General features: G+C 36.4%; 1 protein-coding gene across 4 annotated transcripts in view; it reads right to left on the minus strand.

Moving 5' to 3' along the window:
* Positions 1 to 5,901: 5,901 nt before the first annotated feature.
* Positions 5,902 to 12,405, minus strand: part of SF3B1 (splicing factor 3b subunit 1) — a 61,990-nt gene continuing 55,486 nt past the window's right edge. For 2 of the 4 annotated variants that reach the window (XM_004262896.4, XM_033430731.2), the window contains 7 exons: positions 12,024 to 12,206; positions 11,825 to 11,936; positions 10,226 to 10,346; positions 9,774 to 9,905; positions 8,313 to 8,585; positions 6,673 to 6,889; positions 5,902 to 6,389 (listed from right to left, as the gene is read on the minus strand). In XM_004262896.4, the coding sequence (XP_004262944.1) occupies positions 6,231 to 6,389; positions 6,673 to 6,889; positions 8,313 to 8,585; positions 9,774 to 9,905; positions 10,226 to 10,346; positions 11,825 to 11,936; positions 12,024 to 12,206 (1,197 nt within the window). In that variant the 3' untranslated portion in view covers positions 5,902 to 6,230. Of the gene's footprint in view, positions 6,390 to 6,672; positions 6,890 to 8,312; positions 8,586 to 9,773; positions 9,906 to 10,225; positions 10,347 to 10,742; positions 10,813 to 11,824; positions 11,937 to 12,023; positions 12,207 to 12,405 lie in introns of those variants that run through there. The other 2 variants (XM_049712306.1, XM_033430741.2) reach the window with 2 other exon arrangements.

A 12,405-nucleotide genomic window follows, 5' to 3' on the forward strand; every position in this document is an offset into this window, starting at 1 on the left:
CCTTAAATCCATGCTTTCATAAACTTAAAAACCAAATAGGTCATTTGTTCAAGGTTATTTAATGCAATGAATATATAAAAATGGCCATCAGAAAATGAAAATGTATTGCATTGCATATCTCATCAGTTAAGTATCTGAGGCAGAAGCATGTCACCGTCTCCAAACAATTAAAATTTGAGAAGTGGAGTGTGATTCTAACCACTGAGTGACACCAGTTCCTTCTACAATGATTTGAAGATTTGAACAGTAAACCTATGCTTTCAGGTCTTCAACGGCACTCAGGCCAATACCCTAATCCTCTCGCTTTTTCTGCTGCACCTGAGATCAATCCAACCAAATACCTTCGCCATCCACCTGGGCTGTTGAGCAATGCTAGAGAACATTCTGCAATTCCGTGGGGCTATCAGTTAAATCCTAAAGGTCTCCATTCTCCCTCAAGTGTTCTCCAAAGTCTTCTCCTCAAGATACCTACCAATCTCCATCCCCTCCAATTTTAGCAATGACAAAAGAGGTCTCCTCCCTCGTGATAATAAAAATAATAAATTATATCAACAGCTGTTACATTTATTAAGCACTATGCTTAGGCATTTTACCTTAAAGGCATTATCTCAGTTAATTTTCACAAGGTCCACCACTTATTGAACAGGTACTATTATCATCCCCTTTCTACAAATTAGGAAACTGAATTTGGGAAACTGAAGCATAGAGAGGTCAAATAACTTGCCCAAAGTCATAGAGCCACTAAGTATCATACGCAGGTTATAAATCCAAGTCCCAGTATAAACTCCAGAGCCAACTGTAAATCTGTACTATGTTGATTCCCTGTTCTACTTTTCCCATAGAATATGGTAAAGGTAGCAAGAGGATTCTCAACAGGCTGTCTGGCTCTTGTGCCAGTCCAGCTCATATGGGCCTCTAGAGTGAGCCTCCATCTCTTCAGGTCAAGATTCTCCTACAATGTCAACCAGTAAGTAGGAGAAGCAATATGGATATACACCTATTACATTGACCTAACCGGCTTGTCGTAGTCAGTTTTTGTCGTTCTAGCAGAATATCATAGACTGGGTGGCTTAAACAACCAACATTTGTTCCTCACAGTTCTAGAGACTAGGAAGTTCAAGATCAAGGTGTGAGCAAGTTTCAGTGTCTGGTGAGGGCATGCCTGCTTCCTAGTTTACAGATAACCATTTTCTCATTACATCCTGACAAGACAGAGAGAGGGTCAGCTCTCATATCCCTTATTTTTTATTTTTTTAATTTATTTTATTGAAGTAGTTTATTTACAATGTTAATTTCTACCGTACAGCAAAGTGATTCAGATATATATATACCCATACACACATATTCTTTTCCATTACGGTTTATCACAGGATATTGAATATAGTTCCCTGTGCTACACAGTAGGACCTTGTTGTTTACCCATTTTGTATATAATAGTTTGCATCTGCTAAACCCAAACTCCCAATCCATCCCTCCCCGCCTCCTCCTGCTTGGCAACAAGTCTGTTGTCTGTGTCTGTAAGTCTGTCTCTGTTTCGTAGATAAGTTCATTTGTGTCATCATATCCCTTCTTATAAGAACACTAATCCCATTAATGAGGGCTCCACCCTCATGACCTATTTACCTCCATCACATTAGGGATCAGGGTTTTAACACATGAATTTGGGGGGACACATTCAGTCCATAGCACAGCCTTATTAGAAAAAGCAATTCTCTACCATAAAAAACAAACATTTCTCCTTCTTTCATTCCCTCCCTTTTGATTTCACCCACGTTTCAGCAAGGTACCATCGTGGGGTTGTTCTGATCACCTCTTGGCTATCTGTGTCTATAGGCCAGCTTGCTTTCATACCTATAATAGGAACTTTGGTCCTTATTTCCATATCATTACCACATCAGGAATGGAGTGGTACCCTAGACTATGGCTTCTCAAACTTTAATGTACATGTAAGTCACCTCAGGATCTTACTAAAATGCAGATCCTTTCAGGAGGTCTGGGGTAGAGTCTGTATTTCTAAAAAACTCCAAGGGACACTGATACTTCTGATCTCCAGACTACACTTTCAGTAGCAATGACCTAGACATCTGGCATCTGAAGTCTTCCCTTGGTGACCATATTGGAGCTAACTGATTTTCTTCCCAAGTGTGTAGATTATGCCTCGGTGATCAAAAACTATACAGAGCACCCAGTTGCATATTACACAGTGTACACATTATATACTACAGACACCAGTTGTTAAACTTTACCAGGTTTTAAAATTTGGGGGGCTTTGCATTTTTTGTAAGTCTGATTTTCCTTACTATGTCTACTTGTTTCTAAAATAGCAGTAAAACTACTTCTATATTTCGATGCTCTCTGATACGCCATGGACAAACTTTTCATGCCTACATCCCACCACATCGCTGTCTTCCTTATGGACTCAGGGAAAGATGTTTCTCTTCCTGTCCAAGAAAATTCCTCCATCTGTGCCCTGACTTCCAACTCATCAGAAACTCATTCAGTTACCTGTTTTCTTTTGCTAACCAGCCTCCTTTTTATCTGGTCCCAAATTTCTCTGCAGTAATACTGACAGAAAATTGTTTCATGAAATTACATTATTTAAAAAAGGAGAGCAAATGCAGCAAAATTTTAACTACTCAATTTACGTGGATATACAGGTGTTCATTGTACTATTCTTTCAACTTTTCTCAATATTTGTACATTTTTAAGCTTGGCGGGGAGTTAGATACAGGAACAATTAACAATTTCTCCTATTGTTTTTTCCTAGCACAAAGATACTCCACGATAACACAAATTCCCTCCAGAGCCTGTTGCCCATTAAAAATTTCCTTCCACAAAAAACAAAAAAATTTACTTCCAAAAAAATTTAACAAGTCTATTGTCTAACCTGACATGCAAGCATGTCCTTTTATAATCTTTTTGTATTATAAAATGATAAAACTGTTAAGAATAAATTTTTAAAACTTAGCTTTTCTAGCACGAACACTAGAAACGTCATTGACCTACTCTCTCGCATTTACTAAATCTTCATGACCGCATCGCAAATCTAAATTCACCATGAGTCACCTTACATTCCACAGCTTCCTATCCACATTTTCTTAACAAGAAGAACCAAGGGTCTCCGTTTCCTGCCTGCCCTCCTCCTCCAGCCATACCACCCACCCCACCTCTCACAGGTGATAACCAGGGCGCTGAACAACTGTATTCAAAGTAGAGCACCAAGAAGCTGACGCTCCTGCCCCAGTGCTGTGCACCTGGCTCCAACTCGGCCACAAGATGCTCTGAGGACCAGAAAGCAGTCCACATTTTGCATGTTTTCAGCTTCTTGGTCCCAGGTCTGATGCGGAGATTTGCCCAAGGTAGGTGTTTAAGTATTTGTGAAATACTAAATCTAGTTCCTTCCTAGGTAACTGCTGCCGAAAATGAAACACTTTTTATATCATGCTTTGTTGTTTACCAGACATATTTGAGTCCTGCTTAAACAAGTTTCAAAATGGTTTTCAAGCTAGGGAGATTTTGTCCTCCAGAGTACGAGACAATATCTGGAGGCATTTTGGGTCATCACTACTGGGGTGGGAGTGCTATTAGCATCTACTGGGTAGTCAGGGATGCTACTCAACATCCTACAATGCCCAGGACAGTGACCCACGATGAAGATGTGTCTGGCCCAAAATGTCAATAATGCCAAGGTTGAAAAACCCTGTGACAGCTGTAGTTCCTGCTTTATGTAACCTTGTGGGATTTAAGAAGCACTGAACACCAAAGAACCCAACAACTGAGCCTACATGACTGCAATTGTCTTTTTCAGTTTCTTTTAAAGAAAAAGTTCTTCGGTTTTTCCATACTAAGTTCCCATATTTGGAAAACAACCCAAAGAGCTCAATATTATTAAAATGGCACAACCACAACAGAGTGTAGTACAGGAACAATACAAAGTCAACTAAGATTAAAAACTGCTCTAAGACTTTAGATATAAGAAGTTTTATTCATCTGGTGGTACTTGATGCTCACAGGGCACCATACAACAAATTTAAAAAATACAATAAGAAAAAACTTGAACAGCCAAAGAGATCATTTCCATTAGAGGGCCCACAGAAAAACCAGCAAAAGCCCACAGAAAGACCCACCTACTGTCCCCTTAAGAACATTAATTTCTTCCTGCTTAAGTCTGGCTTTAAGAAACACCAAAGGAAAGTGCAAAAGAAAAAGTCTTTGAAAGATAGTTAAAACTTCACATAGCGTCTTTCACATGAGTACCTCACAAAATGCTTTCCTTATTCAAATAAGTATGTAAAATAATCCAAACATTTGTGAGCCTCGATTTGGTCCCAACTTTCAAGATCGTAGGCCTCAGTATTTGCCTCACCTCTGTCCTCAAATTTGTATCAGTAAAAAGTCACTTACAGGTAAAGCCTCCTTTGCTCCACACTGCCACTACAAAGCACAGATGTTTTACATAAAGAGCAAGGGCCCAAGCAAATTCAAGTTATACAAGTACCTGAAGCGAAAATGTAACTAAATTTCCCCAAGACTGGTTTAAAACCAAATTTTCCCTTTGAAATCCATTGTATTCAATTTTCATGATTAGTAATTACTGAAGGTCATCTGACATCGAATACAGAGAAAAGCAAGATTTAAAGTTGTATGGGGGCTATTATTACAAAAACTTCTAAAAAGATAATTTTGGAAATTTAGTACACATTACCATGTTGTCACAAAGTTATGTCACACAAGAAACGAGTTACAAATTCTGCCTGGAGGGTCAGCTAATGCTCAATATCAATTCTGTACAAGTCAGCCAATTATAAGCTGTTTCTCAAGTAAGCCTCCACAACAGGGAGCCCTAAGTATTAACAGTTCAATCAATAAACCTCCTAGTCTCAGTATATTGGTTTTACTTACTGTGGCAGAGTCATCCTATGCTTAGGCTGCTGCAGAAGCTCATTTCCCATTAGACTGCACAGAAGTATTCAATACTATTACATAAGGAGACAAAATAAAACAGCTATGGGAAGTGAAGGACTAAGAAATTTTTGGCCAGAAAATTAGGGAAAACTGAAGATATACTTTATTATATATAAAAAATTACTGCCTTAATGCTTGGTTCCTCTAGATTTAAATGGCATTTCAGTTTATGCTTGACACCTACAGATCAATTCATTATCTGATTACTAAATGCAAAACTAAGCAAACCTAGACATTTCAGCTGCTACCATTGTATAATATCAGTACATAACTAATCTGTAACTAGATGTCTCCCCTTTTCCATTATACTGCATTTCTTAAGGGCAAGGGGCATGTCAAAAGCACCTTTGCATCCCTACAACTAAGCACACTGGCTGGTATACAGTAGGTGCTTAACAGGTATTTACTAAATATATTGTTGAATAGTGGCTTATGACATGGGAAAAGAGCCCAAAGATTGTCTTATTCTAACTAGCATTACTTAGGTAGTAGCCTCACTCCCAATAGGTACAAGGCAGTTTTAAAGTAAAGACACTTGCCCCACGTTCTACACAGAATCATCAAGAGTTGGATATGACTTGAATCACTTCCCTTAAGCATGTTCATAAAGCATTTTGAGAAATCAAGAGATGAAAGGCGCTATGTAAGTGCAAAATAATATTATTCAAGACAGTTCAGCAAAGATGCTATAGTTTCTATGGTGATGGAAGGGTTGTACTAGTTTGAGGTGAACACCCCCAAAGCTACTCTTCTCAATGTCATTATCAACAGAACAATGGAATTTTGACAAAGATGCCATCACTTTATATCACTTGTATTCTGCTACTTTCTATAAACCAGGTGACAGAAAATGATATAAAGCCACTTATTCTACACAAACCAGTACTTTATCAAAGTTCCGTATTTTACAAGTCATGTTCAAAAAACACACACAAGTTAGCATTTTGTACACAAATGTTTATTTCTCAATTAAACATTCCCTTTAAACACAAGGAATGAATTCTAAATCTTCATAAAGATGAATTAAAAATGAAAGCCCTCCAGAATAGTGTGTGCAATCACTGTGTTCTTGGTCACTACTGGCGTTTACTGTTTAACATCAAAAACAAAGACAGGTTATTTAAAAATCATGCTACTGGATTTCTAGCTCTTCCTCTATGACCAGTTCTATGCTGATCTGCAATGTTTAAAAGTTTACATCACCAAATCGAAGCAAGTTTAAGGTGTGAAACAGCTGTGCATTAAACACAAAATAAACAATAAAGTTACAAGATATAGTCAAGTTCATAACGAATATAGGTGTTCTTATCATCATTGTAGATTCTTGGATAATGTGCTATGAGAGCATCCTGTGAACCAATGTAGATGGAGTTGTAAATTTTCCAATACACATCTCTGACTTTCCGGGCTGGGTGAAACAAACCCTAGAAAAATTAAAAGGCTACATTACTTCAAGAAATACACAACCTTAAGACAACTAACAAACCATAAAGATATGGTTGCAAGCATTTCCCTTTGAGAGAGAAAACAAGATGGCAATTGCACAAAACTGCAGAGGGCAAAGACAAAATCTAATCCTCCCTCCCTCCCCTCACAACTGTTCTCCCATATGGCAAAAACACACCCTACTGATAATTAGGAACAGTGACTTAATTCAACTAAAATTACTTTTTTCAATGAGTACTCTTTTAAAAATCTTTGACCTACCTGTAAACAATACTGCAGCATTCTACATGGTCCAATAGCAACTCGCAGACCCTCCAGGGCCCCCATAACTGCCTGAATTACATGGGGAGATGTCTCAAACACATTGGGCCATACATAGTTCAACAAGTGATTCAGTGAATCTTCACAACCAAATCCATAAACCCCAAGTGACATGTGTTGCACCACTGCACTAGCCGTCTGTCTGTGTACAAGGTCCCTGTAACAGAGGGGGAGAAAGCTCTTTGTTAAGATACAGTCTTAGTTTCACAGAAGATACATGCCTGCCCGTTAGAAACTAAATCACAAATTCAGTGCATGGAATGGATGCAGAGTCATCCCCACACCTTATGTATCTGATACAGAATGCTTTTAGAGTGACTAATGATTCTACTTGAGAACTTTGCTTTAACGACTCAAACCTCACTCTGGCTCAAAAATAAACCATATTTTTCTTTGAAAGTAATATAAGCAAGAAAGCCGAGCACAGTGTACATTTTATATGCTACTAAAAATGAGAGAGAACACATGACTCTTACATACGAATGATTAACAGTAATATCTCATTTTAAACTCTGTAAACTTAAAACCTTTGAAAGTAATTCAATACAACAGATAACTAAATTGAGACTAAATCTCTTCCCTTGTCAATTTTTTTTAAAGGTTCATTCAAGAACTCAATTTAGGGAAAGGAAGAGAAGGACCAATAATTTTTTCAAACCCAGAAATAAGAACTCCTATCACCTCCAATGTTTTAAATGAACTTATGTTTATGACAAGTCATTGAGTTATTTATTCCACAATTATTCAACTGACTACAAGCATCAGATAACGGGTCTATGAAGGGTATAAAAACAAGTTCACACTCTTTACCCTCAAAGGCAGGAAGAGTACCTTAAAGGTATAAGAGAAAAAAACATCTGAACTTAGTTACTAGCATCCTTATTTCTCTTATTTATTGTAATAATCTATTAGGCATAGACTGAAGTGAAGCTGTATTCCCCCTTAGTAAATTTCCCAACTAAAGTAATGTTTCTTGGTATCAGGACTCTATCAATCACTTCAAGCAGTACTTTATCGGTGGTCACCACCTGAATAACTGGGGGCCTGCAGTGGGAATAGTGTGGCTCTGGCAGGCTATGTTCAGTAGTTCAAAAGCCTTATAGAAACCTCTGCTTCATCTGCCGTAACAAAAAGCTAAAAAGATCGGGTCTCTTTGCCATACCGATAAGCTCATGCTCAACATTTCCTCTAATTATATTTGACTTTAATTTTTAAAACAAAAGTTGATCAGGAATTCCCTGGTGGTCCAGGGGTTAGGACTCAGCACTTTCACTGCCGGGGCCCAGGTTCAACCCCTGGTCAGGGAACTAAGATCCTGTGAGCCATGTGTGTGGCCAAAAGGCGGGGGGCTATTAAAACAGGGAGGGGGCACTTGGAAAAAAAATTGGGGGAACCACTATAGCATCTATCTTATTTAGAGATAATAGTCCTAATTTATTTATAGTTTCATAAAAATTCAGACTAATAGTCCCTTCTTTAACTACATCACAACAAATAGGTCATATAATAATTACTTCCATAAGTTCTAAAATAAAAGAAGAATTATAACTATTTTCTTGCATTTAGTTCAAGTCACTTACCTATCCATTAAAGCATCTTCAAGGAGTGGTGTTACAGCATAAATGTAGTCCTTTCCCATCTCACCAATATATTCAAACAAGAAGGAAAGTGATTTTAACACTCCATTTTGAACATTCAGTTCAGGAACTCTGTATTCATTCATTAAGGCAGGTAGTACTGTGAAGGGTGAACATGTTTCAGCGACAATAGCTATTGCTACAGTGGTACAAACTCTGTTCTGCCTTTCCTGAACTTTGAGGTTGTTTAAAAGTGTAGCCAATACATCATGAGGGCTGGAAAAAAATAAATGTGTCAGCAAACTGTTAGTTTACAAGTCAAAATTTTTTTGGAGGGAAGAAAAATAATCAAAGGAATGGAACTTCATGCTAAGTAATTACTGGGAACTTAGTAATTTTATGCTAAAATGCAATACTTTCAAGTCACTGGCATTACGGTTTCTACTTAAGAACTTCATTTAAATTAAAGTGTTCATTTTAATGAAAAAATTCAAATGGCTTCATTTTCAAATATAATTTACAGTCTTTAGTATATTTCCTGAAACAAAAAGAAATTTCATTAAATGTTTAGACTGAATAATTCTTTGAGTGGTCAGAACATGGCCACTAGAGCAGGCAACCTTACAGTAGTATATAAACTGTGGTCTCCAATGCCACAACACACAAAATCTGTTTTCCAAAATCCTCCCTCCCACACACCTTTACCACATTTATTCTCCTTCTTTAAGCATTTATTCTACCACAAATTTAAAGGGACATAGGAACTAAAAAGTTAACAACAGCTATTCATTGCCAACTTCTTAACTACATCACAGATGAAAAAATATTATTGCTACCAAAAGGCATGTGGGGAGACTCTAATTAAATAATCCAACTTTTGTTACGTTTTATTGCTTGAAAATATTTAGTTATTAAGCCACATATACATAAGTATCTCATTTTCTACAATGACTGTTTCTTCTAGTTTGGTTCTGGTGGAGCAGAAGCAAATAACCATAGGTTATCTAATAAAATAGCTATCATTCAGTTGTCTGTGGATTAATTTTAGAAAAATATTTTTAAAACACATAAAGCATTAACATGAAAACTGAATTATGTTAATTGTTTTACTAAGAACTGGCCTTAATATTTTAAGCAATATCCTAAAAGGACCAACAAAATTTGAAATTATTCTGAAATGGTACTGTTTCCCTCTTCTGAAAATAGTGAAGTGTGACTAAATGAAATTTTAAACTGTTCCATCTATTTTAATTCAATTTAACATTTAAGAAAACATTTCAAAAACTGAAGGTCAGTGGTTGAAGTCTATTCTAAAAAACATAAATAAAGTCTATTCTAACTGCATTACTCATACCTTGCCTTAAAAGAGAGTCTACAGAAATGGAAACACCTTTTAACACTACAATGGGTCTATTACAAACTAAAAAAAAAAAAAAAAAATACACAGAAGTAAATAATACTCACCCAATGGCCTTTGCAATATAACCAAATGTGTTGACTGTGGCTCTACGAATAGCTTTTTTGTGAGCTTTTAAGAGCTCTAAAAGCTCAAAGCAAATCCTCATCCATTCTCTTGCAGACACATATTCAGCTCCCCTAGTTTAAAAAAAAAAAAGTTAAATTTTTTGTAACAATAAGTTTTAAAAGGTAAATCTGCAAATTCAGTTCTCAAAACATGATTACCAATTCATTTTAAGCATTAAATAAAATTATTATTACTGCTCAGAAAGGATGGTTTAGTTTTAAAAATATACTGCCACTCCCTCATTACCATTCAAATTTGAAAATATTACTGAAATATTAGCCTGACCATATATACTTACATTAGAAACAATAAGCAAATTTGCAAAGTGAATAAAAGTGGCTAAATGTGAAACACAATACTGCTTATTAAAATGTTTAGGTAATCTGCTTACCTATCAGCAATACGTCCAACAAGATCAATACAATTCTCTTGTACTTTTTCATGCCTATTCTTTAAGATGGGGGTGAGTCTAGGCAGCAGATCTTTAATTGGTGGAGTCATCTTATGCATACCTATTTAACAGAAGTCAAACACACTATCAATTAACACGTGAACTGCAACCTTTGTTCATTTTACCTTTTATTTAACAATGTAATATACGTGACTAGGCATAAATACAAACTTACAGCTGCCTATGGAAAGAAAAAGCCCCAGCTTCAGATCAAACGCAGAATTTTTAACTTTTTATTAACAACTTCTGATTATGCATAAAAATGAAAGAAATTAGTGAAGTGATTTAAAGAATGATGGATACTCAACAACAAAAAAAAGTTTTATTTGGTTCTGAAATGTATTTGTACACTGACATTTAAATATGGGGACAGCTTATGTTCCGGCCATACACAACAATATAAGCCAGAGGTAGACATGTAAATTAAAGCAAAATTTTCCAGAAAGGGCCCCCTTACCCTTTAACTGCAAAACAAACAGATCTCCAGTCTCCCTGCAATGCAGGGCATACTTGGATGGTATTTACACCTATGAAGAGAGAAAAAAGGAGGCAGCTGGCAGGGGCTCTTGCTCTAACTAGAACTGCTTGCTCTGATTCTCTCTCCATTGCTTTTCCCATGTTTCTCTGACCAACAATATGGTTTACAATTCCCTGCAAACCAGAGCCCCACAAGTGGCCAAGTAACTGATTTTTGGCAAGTATCTCCAAGTAGAGAGAGAGGAAAGGGCTGAACTGGGGATTATATGTAAATGTGATGGTTTGAAGACCTCCTATACTGTATAAAAACCCCTTACTAAAATGAGAAAAATAGTGGCTATCACAGCCAGCTATTTCGACCTCTTGATAGGTTATTTCTGTCCCTCTAAACTCCGTAGAAGTTACTTTTGCAATAGTTACATTCACTTATAATGAAGGATAAAACAGGAGACCATTTGTTTGTTCCATCATAATGCCCTTAAAGAGGAAAAGCTTTGTTCTCCACACCCAAGAGCGTTTGTAATACACCTCTGTTTTAACTCTGAATAAAGAACTGAAAGGACAGTTTAAAAGAATTGGATTTAAATAAAAATGAGGTCACTTGATCAATTCACTTTTCTCTCTGGTTATTGTTCCTTGAACTTAATAGCAAGCAGGAAAACCTACCATAACCATTTACTAATTCAAGGTTGAATAAATATATAAAACTTTAGAGTTCTCTCCACCCACCACCTCCTCTCCCATATATTTCAGGTGACACACAATTTTTTTAGGGCCCTCTATCCCATGACTTCAAAGTTTTTTGAGTTGTGACTACTTCCTCCTCTCTTGCAGGTCCTAAACTTGCCCTCTTTCTCTCTTTTAAAGTAAAATATAAATAGACTTTGGGAGATAAGATTCTTGTGACATCCCAACTTAACTGTAATTTTCAGTGGTTAAAAAAAAAGTATCAGACATTCATTAGTCAACTCCTAAATAGGATTCTCTATTTTACTCTCAAAATACCAAAGAAACTTTAAAATACAAAACAAAAAATTCTTACATGACCAACAAATTCCATACCTATTACATTTACAATGGCCTTCAGTGCTCCAAGAATGCTGCCCAATACTTCAGGGTACTCTTCGCCCAAATACTCATACAAAACAACACCCAAGTGCCCCATCAATTTTTCCTGTAATAAAAAAATGATGATGATGAAATGTTACTGTTTACATTACTCCTTTTGGTGAAGAAATAAGAATCTGATATAAAAGTTTACCTCTTGACAAGTCTTCATGACAACAGCCGTTCGAGAGATCAAGTCAGCTGCCTGTTGCCTAACTTTTGCTGATTTGTTATTTAAACGCCACAAAACTGTACCGCAGATCTGAGGCAAGTACGGTTTGACTCGTTTGCCAAGAGCATTGACCACTGTGCCAAAGCCGTTCAACATTACTGAGTCCTTAAAAAAAAAAAAAAAAAAAAAAAAAAAAAGCCAAGTTAAATTTAAAACCTACATTCAATGTGAACAAGAATTCAGTTTGTGACTAAACAGTTGAAATATAATTATATTCCGTTTCCAAAAATCTAACCTAAAAATTTGAGGTAGAAGAGTATTTCTTTGTAGCCAACTGCATGAGAACATGAACATTTAAAAATTA

This window comes from Orcinus orca, chromosome 7, assembly GCF_937001465.1.
Source record: "Orcinus orca chromosome 7, mOrcOrc1.1, whole genome shotgun sequence".
Classification (NCBI taxonomy): Eukaryota; Metazoa; Chordata; class Mammalia; order Artiodactyla; family Delphinidae; genus Orcinus; species Orcinus orca.